The sequence below is a fragment of the Podarcis muralis genome, chromosome 2, assembly GCF_964188315.1.
Source record: "Podarcis muralis chromosome 2, rPodMur119.hap1.1, whole genome shotgun sequence".
Classification (NCBI taxonomy): domain Eukaryota; kingdom Metazoa; phylum Chordata; class Lepidosauria; order Squamata; family Lacertidae; genus Podarcis; species Podarcis muralis.
In genome coordinates, this window is record NC_135656.1 from 126,380,917 (window position 1) to 126,401,804 (window position 20,888).

At 49.1% G+C, this 20,888-nt stretch overlaps 1 protein-coding gene across 1 annotated transcript in view; it reads left to right on the forward strand.

Moving 5' to 3' along the window:
• LOC144326682 (uncharacterized) overlaps positions 1-18,457 on the forward strand; it is a 45,796-nt gene extending 27,339 nt beyond the window's left edge. Inside the window, exons 7-8 of the mRNA XM_077923425.1 lie at positions 4,290-4,294; positions 16,597-18,457. Coding sequence (XP_077779551.1) covers positions 4,290-4,294; positions 16,597-17,877 — 1,286 coding nt within the window. The 3' untranslated portion in view covers positions 17,878-18,457. The remainder of the gene's footprint in view (positions 1-4,289; positions 4,295-16,596) is intronic.
• The last annotated feature ends 2,431 nt before the right edge of the window (positions 18,458-20,888 follow it).

Consider the following 20,888-nt stretch of genomic DNA (forward strand, 5'->3'; position numbering starts at 1 on the left):
TACATAGAGGGCATAAACTGTATCACTGCTTGGAATGTGGAAAGAACTTCAGTCAGAAGGTCCATCTCTCTTTGCATCAAAGAATTCATACAGAGGGGAAACCAAAAAAGAGAAGTAGAACAAAAAATATTAAACTACCCTTACAAAATACAATTGTATAGGAAAGAGAAAGGGGGGGATATAAACTAAAAATACTGTTTATGACCTTTGTATCATATATATCATATCATTCGTCAACACATAGAAAGACAGGCTCCCCCACTTCTCCCCTGCGTGACCCCCTCTTCTCCCCGTATCCCACCCTGAGAGATCCTTCCTTCCCTGCGTTCCTTACAGGTCCCTCCCACCTCCAACTGTCCTCTTCCTGTGTGTGTCCTCCTAAATTCAAAATAAAGGAATCTTAATATTAAAAAAATACAAAAAAATAGATGAGGATGATTGTCAGGGGCTCAGGAGCAGAGGCACAGGAGAGGGAGGAAATAGAGACCGAGGGGGAGGAATCCGAGGGAGATGTCAGCGATGACAGCCGTCCGAGGTCTCTGAGTCTCTCCAGCGAATCGGAGGATTCACAGAAAGGGGCTCCCGTGGTCAGAGCAAGGGGGTTGCCAGAGGGAACACCTCAGGAAGGAGGGGCCAGAGGGGACTCCGAGAGCAGCAGCTGGAAATCGGGACCAGCTTTCCCACCGGAGAGCAGTAAGGGGGAGGAGTCCCAAGCATCGGCAGCAGGCAGCTTTCCGTCAGCGGAAGGACATGAGTCAGGGTTAGCCACGCCTGCATCAGAGAGCGAGGAAACGGTCAAAAGGAAGGTCAGAGGCAGCGCGCACGCGCCAAGTTCAAATGTGCAAGAGGGTGGCGCAATGAGCAGCCCGGATAGGGAGCCAGGTCCTAAAGCCCGCCAAAGGGAGGGGGAAGAGTCAGAGGGGTCCGCGTCCGAAGCGTCCAGGAAGGAAGGGATCCCGGGGGGTAGTAGGACCCAGAGGCGGAAGGAGAGACGGAAGAGGTGGAGTAAGTCTTAAGCTGGTGTACAGGGGGCGGAGATTCAGACGGAGCTTCGCCGGTCTAGTGTCTAGACGTAGAGACGCACGCTAGGGTTTGAAAATGGATAATGTACTTAAATAAAGACTTTTGTATATTACCGCTGGCTAGCGTTGGCCCTCTGTGAGCTGGGACCTGGAGGCAGTCTCTGACAATGATGTTAATGATAATAATAATTTATTTATACCCTTCCCATCTGGCTGGGTTTCCCCAGCCACTCTGGGCAGCTTCCAACAAAATATTAAAATACAGTAATCAATCAAATATTAAAAGTGTCAGGACTGGTCATTGTCCTCTTCAGATCACCACACAAACGCTTCTTGTTCTTTTATAACTTTTTATTGCGTATTAACAAAACAATCTTATAAACTGTTCTTAAATATTATTCCTCAGAGTCACTTCTTTCAGATACCTTCTGAGCTCTGCTTCTCCATGACCAGCCACTCTGAAAATGGCGAAGGCGCCCTTCCCTTCGCTTTCCCGCTCTTTTTCCTACCCTCCTGGCTAGAGCTGGCTTGTATCTCCCCTCCTCTGAATCTGAGCTAGAACTTGCCTTTCCTGGGAACAGCCGGTCCCTCCCTGTTGCTCTCTTCTCTTCAATTCACTGCTCTCCTCCCCCCCTTGGGGAATGCTTTCTCCCTCTGGGAAACTGGAATCTTCTAATTCTAACTCTTCCCTGACAAAAAGCTTCCCTAAACAGGGCTGTTGGATTACTGCCTGAGTCTGGCACGTTTCCTCTGCACATAAATTCTTCCAGGCAGCAGCAGAGCAAGCAGCGAGTGCTTTCCGTGTGAGATAAAGGAAAAGTCTGCACACTGTTTCTTCTATCTAAACACCACTTACCCCAAACACAGACCTTCACAGAACTCCCCATCAGCGAGGTTCCAGGCAGAGGGACTTTATTTCAATGCAACTAATCCAGCCCGAACACTCTGACACACATGCTGGAAACAGATGTCTGGGTGCTTGGTCCTGGCCTTAAACTGCTCAGATTCTGCCAACTTCAGACAGAGCTGATTGTCTTCCAAAACAGTGACAGGCATACAACTCTCCGCAGATCTCTTGAACCAAACACACATAGAACTCCAGTTCCCTGCAAATCTCAGAAAGCGCACTGAACTCAGCCTCAGTAGATGAGAGCGCTATGAGACTTTGCTTTTGGGAACTCCACCCAACCAAAGAGCTCCCAAATTTTACCACCATACTGGACACGGACTTCCTATCTGCCAGATTCACCCAATCGCTGTCTACCCAGTACGTCAGCTTGATGTTGCCCTTGACTGACAGCTTAAGGCAGAATTCTTTGGTATCTTCCAGGTAACGCAGGACCCGTTTGATACCATTCCAGGCTTGCACACTTGGGCTTGAAGCTTCCCGGCTGAGCAGATTAATAGCAAAGGTTATGTCAAGTGTTCCACTGGGATAGATACAATAGGCTACCCAGAGCTGACTGGAAGAGCTCAGTGTTTTTGAACGCAGCGCGTTCTACTTGCTGATTGTCTTTCACGTAGCTAGTCTCCATGGGTGTCCTAACTACTGCACACTCAGACATTTGGAGCTTCTCAAGCAGTTTCTCAATCTTACCCATTGTGAGGGAGAATACACCCAGAGACTCCATTGAGCTCATCTCCTTCTGCATTGCCTCATGCCATTTGCTGGCTTCTTCCTGAGGCAGTTTCGGAACATCCTCAAAAGTTTCAGGTTCACACTGAGCCACACCAACCCACACACTTGTGGCTTCAAACCTGTCAGGCAGTTTACCCTTTGTGGCTTGGGTTGATCTCCTCAGTGTGAGCTCTGGTACCCCCTCTGACCCACTAGGGCCAGCTAGACCATCCCCAGTGTCAAAGAACTCCCCCTCTGACCTGCTGCGTCTTTTGAACCTTACAGCTGGACCTGTGGGCAAGGACAGCTCACTCTTTGGCTCAGACTTGACAGTAGCCTTTGGAGGGGTTCTGGGCCGCTCCTGCTCTGGACTCTGTTGCTCTGGACTCTGTTCTTCACCAACAGGATCAGTTCCCTCCTCTTCCTCCTCATCTGAGTCAAGAAACTGTTCTGAAAGAACATCTGGGTAACATGGATGCGTGCCCACCCACTTTGCTCACAAAACTCAGCACTGCTGCTCACAAGCAGCCGGGACTGGTTGCCATCAGGATATGCAAACCGCCACCCTCTGGTCCCTGGTTCATATCCCAAAAAGATCATTTTCCTGGACCTTGGGCCACCCTTTCTGCATTTGGCCTTTGGGATGAGGACCCAAGCCTCACAGCCAAAAACACGTAAGAAGTGCACTTTGGGCTTCTTACCGTGCAGCAGAAAATAGGGTGTGTCCCCTACAGCTGAATTAAACACGCAATTCTGTGTGAACGCAGCAGCCTTCCAACACTCAGCCCAAAAGCACTGTGGGAGTCCTGCGTCAAAAAGCATGGCAGCCACAGCCTCTTGCAGTGTTCTGTTCTTACGTTCAGCAACACCATTCTGTTGAGGACTGGGTGGTGCTGTCAACCTGTGGCTGATTCCCTTCTGGAGGAAGAAATTCTGCAGGGCAGACCCAGTAAACTCCGCCCCTCTATCGCTCTGAAAGCTAATCAATTTTGTAGAATATTTCAACTCTGCCAATGTGATCCAATCTTTAATCAGTGCAGCAGCTTCCTCTTTGTGTTTAATCGAAAAAACCAAGGAGGTCCTCGAAAAATCATCCCAAAGAAGCAAAATGTATTTGGACCCGCCCAGACTCGCTACTGGCATTGGGCCACACAAATCTGCATGGAGTAGCTCAAAGGGCTTGCTTGTCTCTCTGCTAGACCTGGGATATGAGCATGTTTTTACCCTGGATTGCTTACAGGCTCTGCAATCTAAAAACTTATCACATCCCTTTAATTTACTCCACTCTGTACACTGGGGCTTTTTTGACATAATTCCAACAAGAATGCGCCAGTCTTCGGTGCCATAAATGAGCGCACCCATTGTGTGGCGGGACGTTTGAGCACTGCACCTGTGTTACCTCAGGGGGGTCATCATCTGCAATAGGCATCTCAACCACAAACAGCTTATTCTTGCATTCAACACTGAACAGGTGTTTCCCATCCCTGGAATTTCTGGAACCACAAAAGCCTGAACCTCATGGTCCAGGAATGAACAGTACGGAGTCCCAGACAGGGTCAGTGGGCATCTGCTTCCATCTGCCAGTGACACAAATCTTCCACTTTGCACAGTCTTGCAGTTCCGAAGAAGTCCAGCCGATGGCACTCAAGTCTGGGTAGCGCCTGTGTCAACAATAAAGGGGAGGCTGGCTTCCGGTCTGGATGCTTTCACTACTGCCATTGAAGCAGCCAGATGATACAGTGACGTCTTCTCTTTACTTTCACCTCGGTTGGGACCTTGGGAATTTTTCATATGCCTGGCCGCTGTTGAGGAGCTCCTTATCTGCATTCCTTTCTGGCTGACCTTCGGCTCCTGAGCCTCTGCAGGGCAATCTCTCACGAGATGCGACGTAGACCCACAGCGAAAACAGCACTTGGAGACAAAGGCTTTTACTGTAGTCCTCACTGCTTCTTGCTGCCCCCCCTTTCTTGGGGTGCAGCCTGTGCCTTCTCTCCCCGCCCTCTGGCATTTTTCCTGTTCATCAATCAATCTCCCACGAATATATTCAGTCGTCAGCTCCGCAGGCGGCATAACTTCCATTGTCAGAACCAGGTTCTCAAAACTCCTGTCCAAAGAGCTCAGCAGAATGGAAGCTTTCAGCTCACCTGGGAAAGGTACGTTGAGCTGACGCAGCTTAGTGAAAATGGCCAGCATCTGCACAATGTGGTCACATACCGATTCCCCTGGGGACAGTCTTTTCTGAAACAGGGAGCGTATCACATGGATCTTGGCCCCAGCTGTTGTGCACTGGTGGACCCTCGTTAAAGCTTGCCAAATTCCGTGACAAGTCAATAAACCGTCAATGTGAGGCAATTGCGAAGCCTCCGTGGCCATTACAATATGGGACATGGCTTTCTGATCCTTTTTTGCTGCGCCAGCAGCCCTTTCCACTTCGGCCGCATTGGCCCCAGCAGCTGCCGGTACTGGATTGGCTTGGGGGCACTCCCAGAGCTGCTTGCCCATTAAGCAGTAACGAATCTGGCGAGACCAGTCGTCCCAATTGTGGCCATTTAGCCTTTCAAAAGGCACATTGAAAGATGCATGAGATTGCTGCTGTGCCATCTTCCTGGGGCTTTAAGCTTACTGACGCTTTCTGCCGGCCGGTGCTTCAAAGATGCTTCCTGCAGCAAGCTCCGCTTTCGCCAGCGAAATCACAACTGCCTCAGCTTCAGACAGGATCCCAGAGCTGGACTTTGCTTCTCACACTCAGCACAAAAACGTACAGCCAGAACCGCTTGGATTACTGCCTGAGTCCGGCACGTTTCCTCTGCGCATAAATTCTTCCAGGCAGCAGCAGAGCGAGCAGCGAGTGCTTTCCGTGTGAGATAAAGGAAAAGTCCGCATGCTGTTTCTTCTATATAAACAGCCTTTATTTACATCAGTAGGTAAAATAACAAACAACCCCACCAGAGCTCGGACACATGCTGTGTGTCTCTCTCTCCCGGACAGAAGTGAAACTGTTTCACACAGACAAAGAACCTGCAGCTTCCCTTTACATAGGAAGCTCCTCCCCAGATGTAGGACATTCAGGAGGTTAACCCTATTACCACCACACTCCACAAGGGCTGCCTTCAGATGTCTTCTAAAAGTCTGGTAGTTGTTTTTTTCTTTGACATCTGCTGGGAGGGGGTTCCACAGGGCAGGCGCCACTACCAAGAAGGCCACTATCGAAAAGGAAACTCCCATCTCCGTCTGAAAATCATCTGTAGCAACAATTATTCATAATTTGCACTCCAGAATAAACCCAGCTATATTTAGTATCCAGCCTTTTTCCTCCTCTTCACCAAGATGACACTTTCCCTTAATTTCCCACATAACCAAATCTTAACCAACTCAGACGCTTATAAGGATTGCCTAATAATCCAAATTAGTATTTCTCCAGTTTCGAGGTCCAGTTTCTATAAAGCTTTTGAAAAACTGTTCCAACAAATCTCAGCCAAGTCACAATGGAAAATTCTGGTCTCTTATAATGTCCATCCAATCCTGCTTCCTCTTCTTTCTTTTTTTCCAAATCTTTGGACATTTTAATCCACTGGGGATGGGGAAGCAGGCATCTTAATTCCCTTTCCTCAAACGAGATCACAGCTTGCCTTGTTCACCATTTCCGGAGTTGCTTTGCATTCTCTGCCTCTCATTCCCACACCAGCTCAGCCCAACCTCCTCTTTCCCTGGGGCTCTTTCTCTCTCCTCCTGCTCTTCCCTCGCCTGCTCAACACAACCTTCTGCCTCTCCCAGCGACTCCTTCCCAGCTTATGACCCACACATTCCCCTCCGTCTCTTTTTCTGGGTCTTCAATGCCAAGGCGCTGCAGAAGCTTCTTTGGAGTGGATGCATCTGCTTCCCAGTAAATCACGCAGAGGCAAAGTTCATTGGCAAAAGAAGAAGGTTTCTCAGCCTTTTCAAGGGATCCTTATTAAACTTGGGAATGCATGTGATCCCATCTCTACAGCTCACAAAAACACCAGAGAGAAGGTGGGCTGGAGCCTGAAAGGCGAAAGCATTGGCCTCGAACGCAGGCCTCAGGAACGCTTTCCCCCATGGAGACCTGGGACCCCTTCTCCTTCTGAAGGGACCTCCGAGGAGGAAGCCAGGGTGGATCAGTCCCTGGACCGTGGAGGCGATTCCAAGTGCTCTACATTTCCTAAAGTCCAAAATAATCTCTTTTTTTTTTCTTTCAGCTAAGGAGGAAGTTGTTTTTCCTGTACCCCTCCCCCAACTGCTCAACATCCTCCCTATAGGCCGCCTCCCCCTCCAGCCGTGATTTAAACAACCACCGTTGTATCATCTGCAAACTTAATGATCTTATTACGGGGGTATTTGGGGGCACAGTCAGCTGTATGGAGCGTATATAAAAGTGGGCTCAAGGGTCAAGTCCCACTGGCAGACAAGAAATGATACGGTTCCTTGCCAATTTTTGAAAACATTTCATTATAATGGGTGTCAATACCACAGGGCAAAAATCATTCAGACTGTCTATCTTTGGTGTTTTTGGCAGGGGTATAACGGTACCGGATTTCAGATAGGGTGGAACGGCGGCTTGGGCCAGAGGCTGGTTAAAAATCTTCATAAAGATTCCTGCCAGTTGGGCCGAACAATCTCTTAGCACCCTGCCAGCCACCGCATCCGGGCCCATAGCCTTCCTCGTGTTTACCTCCTTTCATATTCGCCTCGCTTCTCCCTCTTCCACCCTGACAGCATTTCCTGCAGGTAGTGAGGCCAATAGCTCTGACATCCCTTTTGGAGCCACTGTTGGTGTCACCTCAAATCGGGCAAAGAAGGTCTTCAACTCTCCCACCAAGGAAGCCGCACTCTCTACCACTGATGTATTTCTCGATTTATAACCAGTCAGATGTTGAACTCCCTGCCACATTTGTCTAGTATCATTTCTTAGATGGTCCTCAATTTTTCCTCTGTACTCCGCTTTTGATTTCCTGATATCCCTCTTCAAGTTCGCTCTTTCTATACCATACGGTACCCGGTACCCAGTTCTAAAAGCAGAGTTTCTGGCCTTCAAGAATCTCCTAACCTCTCCCATCATCCAGGGATTCCTATTCGGATACAACTTAACATACCTTTCCCTGGTGCGTTTCCTGTGCTGAATCTAAGACCGTTGATGTAGAAGTTTCTAGATCTTGATGGTCGAACATATTCCAATCGGTCTCCTGGAAACAGTCCTGCAACTGCTGAGAGGCTCCCTCAGGCCACACCGTAACCATCCGTGTTTGTAGCTGGCCTTGTTTCCTGAGGGGTGTGGACACTGCTGTCAGAAGCAGAGACACATGATCTGAACCACCGAGGTGCGCCTCATATGCCCGTGTAATGTTCGTATACGCCTTCTCAAGAGTATTTTCTCCCTTTATTGCACACTCAATGTGCTGGTGGGGTTTTGGGAGTGCAGCCCTCACATCTGTGTGAGTGAAGTCCCCTGCAATAATCCGCGCTGCCTCCGGATATCTGCTCAATTTAGCATTGATGTTTTCATGCATACTACTCATGGCCCTGCAGGCATTTGCAGAAGGTGCTAGATAAGAAAGCTGCAGAGATAAGTGCAGGATAGTGCGCACCCCGGAAATGATCTCTTTCAGCTTCTGCCTTCTGGAAGAAGGTACAGGGTTATAAGGACTATGACTAGCCACCTGAGAAGCAGTTTCTATCCAAATGCGATTTTGGTTTTAAATGCAGTGTAAGGTAGTCTCTATGGGAGTATATTGTATTTAATTATGGGGTATCAGAGTTTTAGGGGGCTAACCAGGCTGGGGTAGCAGGCTTGTTGGTTTTTCAATGTCTGATGTAGATTTTTTCAATTTCGTTGTTCTATATGGGACAATGACCATAAAGAATATTGTATTGTATCAAGACTCATCTGGAAAGTGCTATATCATGTTCCTTTCCCCACTTGCCAGGAGCCTGAGCTCCATTTGGGGTCCCTCCTTCCGCACCCCAAGGTTCCCCTAAAGCCTTGGGGAAGGAAACTGAGGCAGGCTCTGCTTGCTCCCCAGGGCCCTTCGGGGGGGGGGGCTGTCTCTTCCTCTGGCCATGGCACCCCGGGAAGCCTTGGAAGAAAGGCAGGAGACCCTCAGCAGAGAACAGCCAAGTCCAGGTCTTCTCCGCAATGGCTTCCTCTTCTGAGAGCTCCCTCTCTTTCTTGTCTGGGCGGGACTGGGGGGACCCCAGTTCAGCCAGTTCCCCAGTCCCCACACTGGGCTCCACTGGGCCCCTGAGACTTCTCCTGTTGAACTACTGCCTGAGGCGGAGGAACAAGTGAGGGCCATCCAGAAAGGGCTCCTGGGACCCCGAGGGGCCAGAAGGGGAGTCTCCAGCCTTCTCTGGGAAAGAGTCCCCCTTTCCCCATGGCCTGCAGGTGGAGCCCTTCTCCTAGCGCTGACTCTGGGAGCGGCTGGGGCCTCCGGAAAAAACAAAATGGCGTTCCCTCCTATTTCGGAAAAGGGCGGGAAACCCCTTCTCCTGGTCCTGCCGCTTCCATGGGGTTCTCCTGGGCCTCCCTGGCATTGGGGGGGGGGGGATCCAGCTGCCCCCAAATACTGGGGGGGGGGGGGAGAAACAGGAAGAGAGAAGGAAGGAGAAATGAAGGAGAAGCTGGGAGGGGGAGCAGCCATGAGGGAAACTCAGGGGGAAAACTCCCTCAGGAAACCGGGCGAAGGAGAGGAGGAGGCCCAGGGGAATCTGAAAGGGGATTGGCCAGCTGCCCAATGGAGAGGCTTCTGATTGGTCCAGCCCTGCTCTGGGGTGGGAAATGGGGTCACATGGTTCTGGGAGCCCAGTGTTACCGGAAAAATCCGAGGGCTCCCTTGGACAAAAACAAAGACACCAACCAGAGTAAATTGGAGGAAATCAGCAGCCTGTAGGCTTGACCTTTATTGAACTGTTGCAACAGGGTGTTTCCCTCACTTGCAGGAGAGAGGAAAGACCCAGAAAAATGGTGTGCAAGGCCTTATTAAAACTTGTGAAATTCCCACCCTGTAGGTCAAGCCCACCCCCAGAAACATCATGCATACATCACAGAAAGGAGGGGTTGAGGGAGGGGTGGTGATGGTAACCTGAGTGTCCTGTCACCTGGCTGGTTCCCCCATGAGTCCTTTCCAGGTGACAGAGGGGAGTTTCCAGTTTCCTGCCCCCAGAGGGAAGAGCTGATCATTGTCCTTTATTCCAGTCTGTGCTGAATCCACTCCCATATGCAAGTTCTTTGTGATCTTGATGGTCTTCTGTCTGGGACCATCAGGGTTGGCATAGCAACTGGGCAGGGCTCCTGTGGATGTGCTGGGATGGTGAAGGGATTATGGCTGGCCTGTATCAAACCTTCCCCACTTTGTAGTCCTTCCTTCATGGAGTCAAATAAAAGTGGAACAGTGCAAATCCGATGTATGGTTGATTTTCTATGAATTTATAACAGAAGTGCAGCGTTTGTAGTGTGTGAGTGTGAGTGTGTGTGGAGTTTGTACAAACTGAATGATGGGGGGTTTTCCCGCTACACCAGGAGAAACTGGTTTTCTGGCAGGAAACTCGGGGAAAGGAGGGCCGGGGTCCCTCTGGCTCTGATCTGGAGTCTGGTCCCCTCTCTCCACCATCCTGCTCTTCCCCTCTCTTTTTCATGCGCCCCCCTCCTGCCCCCCCCCCGGGTCGCGTGTGCGTTTCCTTCCTCGCCTGAGACTCTTCCTCCTCTGAAAAGCGGCTCCAGAAGCAGAAAAACACGCTTGACTGGGGGGGGGTATTTTTTGGGGGGAAGCCCCCCTCCCTCCCCCCCCAGCTGGAGGGTGTTTTGGGGGGGGTGTCTGGAGGGAGCCATTTCTGAGCCCAAGGCACCTCCCGCCACTAGGCAGTCCTTCGCCTCTTCTCCCCCCCAGGAGATAAGGGGGGGGGCAGCCCCTAGAGCGCAGGCGCAGGCGCAGGAAAACTGCAGGCAGGGAGATGGAGGGGAGGACTCGGCTTGGCAAGGGTTAAAAGGAGCAGAGCTGGATTCCTAGAGAGGACAGGAAGTGAAGGGGGAGGGGGCAAGGTCCTCCAGAGCAGGAGCCCCTCCCCCCTCCCTCCCTCCCCGCTTTCTTCTCTCTCCTTTGCAAAAGCCCCTCCTGGACTCGGGTGAGTCTCCTCTCTCCTCCCCCGAGGGTGCAATGGGGAGAAGGGGGTCCCAGGGGGGCAGGGAGGGGGCATGGGGGTCCCTGCTCAGATCATGCGCGGGGGGGGGAGACCCCCAAGTCGGGGAGCAGAGGGTCCTCCTTTGTCCTCTCTGCCAAGCCAGGGAGGGGGGGAGATCGCAGGAGGTCTGCAGCTCTGCTCTTCCTTTGGGATCCAGATGCTGCCTTCCTTTTGGGGGAGGGGGCTTGGGGTCAAGGAAATAAACCCCCAACAGAGGGAGGGATAAGTCACCTTTGGGAACTGAGGCTGCAGCCAGACGGGAACATTCCCACATGGGGGGAGCACAGGGAGGAGAAAAGCCCCACTGCATCTCCAGCACCACTTCCTGTGTCCCAGATGCAACAACACATGTCTCTCCCCCAGATCTCACTCCCAAAGACAGACTCTTCCATGGTCCCCTAAGACAGACGGATGCCAACCAACCAACCAACCAACCATTCCCTCCCCTCCCCCTCCTGGTGCCCCTTGAAGTTGGCTTGAGGGCAGGGGGAGGGTCCACCCCACCAGATGAAGGGAGAGGAGGTCCTTCCATCTGGGAAATGGGAATGCTTGCAAAGATTTACCTGAAGATGAGTACCGTATAGATAATAAAATTATTATTGTGTGAATTCCCCCGCTTACACAAAGATTAATACAGTGGTACCTCGGGTTAATAGGGACGCGGGTGGTGCTGTGGGTTAAAGCCTCAGTGCCTAGGACTTGCTGATCAAAATGTCGGCGGTTCGAATCCCTGCGGCGGGGTGAGCTCCCGTTGCTCGGTCCCAGCGCCTGCCAACCTAGCAGTTCAAAAGCACCTCCGGGTGCAAGTAGATAAATAGGGACCGCTTACTAGCGGGAAGGTAAACGGCGTTCCGTGTGCTGCGCTGGCTCGCCAGATGCGGCTTTGTCACGCTGGCCACGTGACCCGGAAGTGTCTGCGGACAGCGCTGGCCCCTGGCCTCTTGAGTGAGATGGGCGCACAACCCTAGAGTCTGTCAAGACTGGCCCGTACGGGCAGGGGTACCTTACCTCAGGTTAAGAACTTAATTTATTCTGAAGGTCCATTTTTAACCTGAAACTGATCTTAACCTGAGGTACCACTTTAGAAAATGGGGCCACCGCTACCACCACCATGCAATTTCTGTTCTAGTCCTGAAGCAAAGTTCTTAACCCGAGGTACTATTTCTGGGTTAGTGGAGTCTGTAACCTGAAGCGTCTGTAACCCGAGGTACCACTGTACCCATCAATTAAATACACAACAAAATTGTTACAGAAAAGAACTGAGCAACGTGTAGAATAATATCATCTTTATTCTCCCCTTTTCCCTTAGGGTCCAGTGGGCTTTGAAGACGTAGCTGTTCCTTTCACAGAGGAGGACTGGGCTTTGCTGGATCCTGACCAGAGAGCTCTGCAGAAGGAAGTCAAGGAGGAGAATCCTGGGATCGTTGCCTCTGGTAAGGCTCCCTGCTGGATCATAAGATCAGTTTTGAAATTCCATACAGATCTCTGAAGGACAAACCTCCTCTATATTGAGGGAGCCCCATAGCGCCACCTGCAGCATCTGAGATGTTAACACACCCACAACTCTCCATAGGAGATGCATCTCCTGTTCTGTCTGGGAATATTCTTCCACCAGTCCTGCCTTTTCCAACCAGGATGAGGCTGCTCTGAGCTGCCCAGGCCTTCTTCCATGTAGGCTTCAGAGATCTTAGGGACGTGGAGGTACATCCTGTTTAATTTTCTTTTTCCCTTTCTACATTTGTCTGGCTTCGTTCTTTTGGTGAATCTAATTCTCCATTAAATATTTCCTGCAAGGGACTGCTTAGAATGTGTAAAAAGCTTCACCTAGGAAACCAGTCTCAATTTCCATTAAATAAAACACAGCAGGGATAATCATAGAATTTTAAAAAATGGTATAAGGCATATGGTATAACTGGTATTAGGAAACTTCATGAGGAATTAAGGAGAAAGATAGCGTTGACCCGGAGTAGTAACAAAATTTATGGTCTCTTCCCGAGTGCCAGGGACCCTCCAAAGAGCGCTTTTTTTTGTCAGAATTATTTCTTTTTTTCCCAATTTTTGGCAATTAATTGCCAATAAATGTTCTCACTGCCACTGTGGCGTAAAGAAATATTTCCTTATTTAAAACATCTTTTTCAAATTTTCTGTTATTGCCTCACAAGCCGTAAAATTCCAACTCTCCTTCCATAATTTTCCCCATGATGTTACTTGAATGTTGTTGTTGTTTAGTCGTTTAGTCGTGTCCGACTCTTCGTGACCCCATGGACCAGAGCACGCCAGGCGCCTCTGTCCTCCACTACCTCCCGCAGTTTGGTCAAACTCATGCTGGTAGCCTCGAAAACACTATCCAACCATCTCGTCCTCTGTCACCCCCTTCTCCTTGTGCCCTCCATCTTTCCCAGCATCAGGGTCTTTTCCAGGGAGTCTTCTCTTCTCATGAGGTGGCCAAAGTACTGGAGCCTCAGCTTCACGATCTGTCCTTCCAGTGAGCACTCAGGGCTGATTTCCTTAAGAATGGATGCGTTTGATCTCCTTGCAGTCCATGGGACTCTCAAGAGTCTCCTCCAGCACCATAATTCAAAAGCATCAATTCTTCGGCGATCAGCCTTCTTTATGGTCCAGCTCTCACTTCCATACATCACTACTGGGAAAACCATGGCTGTAACTACACGGACCTTTGTTGGCAAGGTGATGTCTCTACTTCTCAAGATGCTGTCTAGGCCTGTCATTGCCCTTCTCCCAAGAAGCAGGTGTCTTTTAATTTCGTGGCTGCTGTCACCATCTGCAGTGATCATGGAGCCCAAGAAAGTCAAATCTCTCACTGCCTCCATTTCTTCCCCTTCTATTTGCCAGGAGGTGATGGGCCCAGTGGCCATGATCTTCTTTTTTCTGATGTTGAGCTTCAGACCATATTTTGCGCTCTCCTCTTTCACCCTCATTAAAAGGTTCTTTAATTCTTCCTCACTTTCTGCCATCAAGGTTGTGTCATCTGCATATCTGAGGTTGTTGATATTTCTTCCGGCAATCTTAATTCCAGCTTGGGATTCATCCAGCCCAGCCTTTCGCATGATGTATTCTGCATATAAATTAAATAAGCAGGGAGACAAAATACAGCCTTGTCGTACTCCTTTCCCAATTTTGAACCAATCAGTTGTTCCATATCCAGTTCTAACTGTAGCTTCTTGTCCCACATAGAGATTTCTCAGGAGACAGATGAGGTGATCAGGCACTCCCATTTCTTTAAGAACTTGCCATAGTTTGCTGTGGTCGACACAGTCAAAGGCTTTTGCATAGTCAATGAAGCAGAAGTAGATGTCTTTCTGGAACTCTCTAGCTTTCTCCATAATCCAGCGCATGTTTGCAATTTGGTCTCTGGTTCCTCTGCCTCTTCTAAATCCAGCTTGCACTTCTGGGAGTTCTCGATCCACATACTGCTTAAGCCTGCCTTGTAGAATTTTAAGCATAACCTTGCTAGCGTGTGAAATGAGTGCAATTGTGCGGTAGTTGGAGCATTCTTTGGCACTGCCCTTCTTTGGGATTGGGATGTAGACTGATCTTCTCCAATCTTCTGACCACTGCTGAGTTTTCCAAATTTGCTGGTATATTGAGTGTAGCACCTTAACAGCATCATCTTTTAAAATTTTAAATAGTTCAGCTGGAATACCATCACTTCCACTAGCCTTGTTATTTGCAGTGCTTTCTAAGGCCCATTTGACTTCACTTTCCAGGATGTCTGGCTCAAGGTCAGCAACCACACTACCTGGGGTGTACGAGACATCCATATCTTTCTGGTATAATTCCTATGTGTATTCTTGCCACCTCTTCTTGATGTCTTCTGCTTCTGTTAGGTCCTTACCACTTTTGTTCTTTATTATGGTAATCTTTGTACAAAATGTTCCTTTCATATCTCCAATTTTATTGAACAGATCTCTGGTTTTCTCCCATTCTATTGTTTTCCTCTATTTCTTTGCATTGCTCATTTAAGAAGGCCCTCTTGTCTCTCCTTGCTATTCTTAGGAAATCTGTATTCAATTTCTTGTAGGTCTGCCTTGGATTCGTATCAAGATCATTTTATCATTTTTGAGATTGCATCCCAGTACAGCTTTTGCCACTCTTTTCTTGACTATGAGGGCCACTCCATTTCTTTTACGGGATCCTTGCCCACAGTAGTAGTTATGATGGTCATCTGAACTGAATTTGTCCATCCCTGTCCATTTTAGTTCACTGATGCCTAGGATGTCAATATTTATTCTTGCCATCTCATTTTTGACCACATCCAACTCTCTACCACTGGAGAGGTATAGAAATGGGGCTTCTCTTGGGAAGGGGCCGCCCCATTTGTGCTTCTCCAGGGGCAGGAGAATATCTAGGGCAGGAGAATCCCTGCAGGGCCTCTGAGGCTCCCTTTCCTTCTTCCTCTCTCCCAGGACCCTGCAGCTCGTTTTGGCTCCTTGACTCCTCAGGAAGGATAAAAGGGACAGATTCTGCAACCCTAGTGAGGATGGAAGGGGGAAGATGGACGGTTGACCTGGTCAGGTTGTCTCCTGCATCACTCCTCTCAACCTCTGAGCGTTCCCTCCCAGGGACCTCCAAGAGATCTGGTGAGTTCCAGGGGAGGGGAGATGGGAACATGGAGGGATGGAGGGTGAAGAGGGAAAGTTCTCTGGCCAGAAATGAGATAAAGCAGGGATTTTGCTGTGGGTGGGGCCCCCAACATATTGGGAGGCTTCCCCTCCAGCCAGAAAATCCCTGCAGGGCCTCTGAGGCTCCCTTTGCTTCTTCCTCTCTCCCAGGACCCTCTAGCTTGTTTTGGCTCCTCGACTCCTCAGGAAGGATGAAAGAGACGGATCCTGCAAACCTAGCAAGGATGGAAGGGGGAAGATGGACAGTTGACCTGGTCAGGTTGTCTCCTGCATCCCTCCTCTCAACCTCTGAGCATTCCCTCCCAGGGACCTCTGAGAGATCTGGTGAGTCCCAGGGGAGTGGAGATGGGGACCTGGATGGATGGAGCCAGAGAGGAATTGGGGCTTGCTCAGCTAGGGGGTGGGGGGAGGCAGGCAGGCGGATGGAGATGGAGAAGGGGAGCACCTTTTCGGGTTCCTCCACCTGTCTGCCTGCTCCTTTGTCATCTGCAGGCAATTTGAGCCAGGAATAGGTCACAGCTCCCCAGTCACCACAGCTCTAAATGTCTAAAACCAGTTCTGTGATCTGGATGCCCTGCCAATGTCGGACAACTCACTGATCCTGCTTTGCAGTTTGAATGCAGATGGGGCCTCTGTGTGTTGTCTTTTTCTTTTTGGAATAACTTTGCTTTTAAAAACAAGGAACATTCTGTCAGGCTTGTTGTTTTTGCTTCTGTTTGCATTTGATTGACCAAAGAGATGACTGACCTTGGAGATGGAGTGGATTCCAGAATTGAGCCAGAACAAAATCCATTCCGGATAAAAGCCAAGCAATATGTCAGTAAATACCAGCCAACCAAGGCAGTGAAAACTATAGAGAGGCCCCACATCTAACTATTTTTAGTTCTTCCTCTATCACAAGCATTAATTAACTTGGTTCAATGATCTGGAGCTCTATTTCTTCCTGAGCCTCTAATTCGCTTCTCTCTTCACTGCAGATGGTGAGGAATTAGAAGGGAAGAACAAGGGGGAGCACAACAGAATCCACATAGCGGAGAAGTCATATAAATATTCAGAGTGTGGAGAGAACATCCGTCAGAGCTCCCATTCCACCTCCCGTCAAAGAAAGAGCTTCGTTCAGAGGGATAGCCTCACTTCACACAAAAGAGGACAGAGCAGGGAGAAACCCTATCAGTGCTTGGAATGTGGAAAGAGCTTCAGTCAGAGGGCCCATCTCAATTCTCATCAAATGATTCATACAGGGCAGAAACCCTATCAATGCTTGGAATGTGGGAAGAGCTTTAATCAAAGCGCACATCTCACTTCCCATCAAAGAACTCATACAGGGGAGAAACCCTATCAGTGCTTGGAATGTGGAAAGAGCTTCAGTCAAAGCAGCTCTCTCACTTCCCATCAAAGAATTCATACAGGGGAGAAACCCTATCAGTGCTTAGAATGTGGAAAGAGCTTTCGGGAGCGGACGAAACTCACTTTGCATCAAAGAACTCATACTGGGGAGAAACCCTATCAGTGCTTGGAATGCGGGAAGAGCTTCAGGTGGAAGGACAGTCTCACTTACCATCAAAGAATTCATAGAGGGCAGAAACCGTATCACTGCTTGGAATGTGGGAAGAACTTCCGGGAGCGGACGAAACTCACCTTGCATCAAAGAACTCATACAGGGGAGAAACCCTATCAATGCTTCGAATGTGGGAAGAACTTCCGGGAGCAGACAAAACTCACTTTGCATCAAAGAACTCATACAGGGGAGAAACCATATCAGTGCTTCGAATGTGGAAGGAGCTTCACTGATAGCTCCCATCTGACTTCCCATCACAGAATTCATACAGGGGAGAAACCCTATCAGTGCTTGAAATGTGGAAAGAGCTTCAATCAAAGCGCACATCTCACTTCCCATCGAAGAATTCACACAGGGGAAAAACCCTTTCAGTGCTTGCAATGTGGAAAAAGCTTCAGAAAGAGCTCCCATCTCACTTCCCATCAAAGAACTCATACAGGAGAAAAACCCTATCAGTGCTTCGAATGCGGGAAGAGCTTCGGGGAGGGGGCCAAGCTCACTTTGCATCAAAGAACTCATACAGGAGAAAAACCCTATCAGTGCTTCGAATGCGGGAAGAGCTTCAGGTGGAAGGACAGTCTCACTTACCATCAAAGAATTCATAGAGGGCAGAAACCGTATCACTGCTTGGAATGTGGGAAGAACTTCCGGGAGCAGACGAAACTCACTTTGCATCAAAGAACTCATACAGGAGAGAAACCCTATCAGTGCTTGAAATGTGGGAAGAGCTTCAGAAAGAGCTCCCATCTCACTTCGCATCGCAGAATTCATACAGAGGGGAAAGCAAAAAAGAGAAATAAAACAAAAAATATTAAACAACCCTTACAAAATACAATTGTATAGAAAAGAGAAAGGGGGGATATAAACTAAAAATACTGTTTATGACCTTTGTATCATATATATCATATCATTCATCAACCCATAGAAAGGCAGGCTCCCCCACTTCTCCCCTGCATGACCCCCTCTTCTCCCCGTATCCCTCCCTGAGAGATCCTTCCTTCCCTGCGTTCCTTGCAGGTCCCTCGCACCTCCAACTCTCCTCTTCCTATGTGTGTCCTCCTAAATTAGAAATAAAGGAATCTTAATAGAAAATATTAAAAATATAAAAAATACAAAAAAATTGATGATGATGATGATGATTTATTGATACCCTTCCCATCTGGCTGGGTTTCCCCAGGTACTCTGGGCAGCTTCCAACAAAATATTAAAATACAGTAATGCATCAAATATTAAAAGCTTCCCTAAACAGGGCTGCCTTCAGATGTCTTCTAAAAGTCTGGTAGTGGTTTTTTCCTTTGACATCTGCTGGGAGGGTGTTCCACAGAGCAGGCACCGAAAAGGAAACTCCCATCTCCGTCTGAAAATCATCTGTAGCAACAATTATTCATAATCTGCACTCCAGAATAAACCCAGCTGTATTTAGCATACAGTGGTAAGTGGTATTTAGCATAGAGCGGTAGATTCGTAATCTGGGGAACCGGGTTCGCGTCTCCGCTCCTCCACATGCAGCTGCTGGGTGACCTTGGGCCAGTCACACTTCTCTGAAGTCTCTAAGCCCCACTCACCTCACAAGAGTGTTTGTTGGGGAGGAAGGGAAAGGAGAATGCTAGCCGCTTTGAGACTCCTTCGGGTAGTGATAAAGCGGGATATCAAATCCAAACTCTTCTTCTTCTTCTCCTCTTCACCAAGATGACACATTCCCTTCATCTCCCTCCCTAGCCCAGCTTTCAAATCTTAACCAACTCAGACAGTGCAATATGACTCTTAAAATGATTGTCTAATAATCCAAATTAGTATTTCTCCAGTTTCTAGGTCCAGTTTCTATAAAGCCTTTGAAAAACTGTTCCAACAAATCTCAGCCAAGTCACAATGGAAAATGATGGTCTCTTATGATGTTCATCCAATCCTGCTTCCTCTTCTTTCTTCTTTCCCTAATCTTTGGACTTTTTAATCCACTGGGGATGGGGAAGCAGGCATCTTAATTCCCTTTCCTCAAACGAGATCACAGCTTGCCTTGTTCACCGATTCCAGAGTTGCTTTGCATTCTCTGCCTCTCATTCCCACACCAGCTCAGCCCAACCTCCTCTTTCCCTGGGGCTCTTTCTGTCTCCTCCTGCTCTTCCCTCGCCTGCTCAACACAACCTTCTGCCTCTCCCACCGACTCCTTTCCAACGACTCCCACCTTGTGACCCACACATTCCCCTCCGTCTCTTTTTCTGGGTCTTCAATGCCAAGGCGCTGCAGAAGCTTCTTTGGAGCGGATGCATCTGCTTCCCAGTAAATCACGCAGAGGCAAAGTTCATTGGCAAAAGAAGAAGGTTTCTCAGCCTTTTCAAGGGATCCTTATTAAACTTGGGAATGCATGTGATCCCATCTCTACAGCTCACAAAAACACCAGAGAGAAGGTCTGCTGGAGCCTGAAAGGCGAAAGCATTGGCCTCGAACGCAGGCCTCAGGAACGCTTTCCCCCATGGAGACCTGGGACCCCTTCTCCTTCTGAAGGGACCTCCGAGGAGGAAGCCAGGGTGGATCAGTCCCTGGACCGTGGAGGCGATTCCAAGTGCTGTACATTTCTTAAAGTCCACAATAATCTCTTTTGTTTTCTTTCAGCTAAGGAGGAAGTTGTTTTTCCTGCACCCCTCCCCCAACTGCTCAACATCCTTCCTATAGGCCACCTCCCCCTCCAGCCGCGATTTAAACAACCACCGTTGTATCATCTGCAAGCTTAATGATCTTATTACTGGGGTATTTGGGGGCACAGTCAGCTGTATAGAGCGTATATAGAAGTGGGCTCAACACGCACCCCTGCGACACCCCCATATTCATGAGATCCACAGAGACGTGGGAACCCATCCTGACCCGTTGGGAACAGTTTGATAGAAAATTTAATATCCCCCTGCACAAACACGGTGGAAGTCCCAGGTCTAATAGTTTGGGCACCAATCTATGCGGAAGAATAGTATTAAATGCAGAACTAAAGTTTACAAATAACAATCTCGCATAGTTCCCTTTCTTCTCCAAAAGAGTCAGGACACCATGTAAAGCCACAGCATCCTCCGTGGATCCCTTTGCCTTTTACACAAACTGGTGAGGGTCAAGTCCCACTGGCAGACAAGATATGATACGGTTCCTTGCCAATTTTTGAAAACATTTCATTATAATGGGTGTCAATGCCACAGGGCAAAAATCATTCAGACTATCTTTGGTGTTTTTGGCAGAAGAAGAAGAAGAAGAGTTTGGACTTGATATCCCGCCTTTCACTCCCCTTCAGGAGTCTCAAAGCGGCTAACAATCTCCTTTCCCTTCCTCCCCCACAACAAACACTCTGTGAGGTGAGTGGGGCTGAGAGACTTCAGAGAAGTGTGACTGGCCCAAGGTCACCCAGCAGCTGCATGTGGAGGAGCGGAGACGCGAACCCGGTTCCCCAGATTACGTGACTACCGCTCTTAACCACTACACCACACTGGCTCTCACACTGGCAGGGGTATAACGGTACCGGATTTCAGACAGGGTGGAACGGCGGCTTGGGCCAGAGACTGGTTAAAAATCATAGAATCATAGAATCATAGAGTTGGAAGAGACCACAAGGGCCATCGAGTCCAACCCCCTGCCAAGCATAAAGATTCCTTCATAAAGATTCCTGCCAGTTGGTCCGAACAATCTCTTAGCACCCTGCCAGCCACCCCATCTGGGGCCATAGCCTTCCTCGTGTTTACCTCCTTTCATATTCGCCTCCTTCTTCCACCCCGACAGCATTTCCTGTAGGTAGTGACGCCAATAGCTCAGCCATCCCTGTTGGAGCCACAGTTGGTGTCACCTCAAATCGGGCAAAGAAGGTCTTCAACTCTCCCACC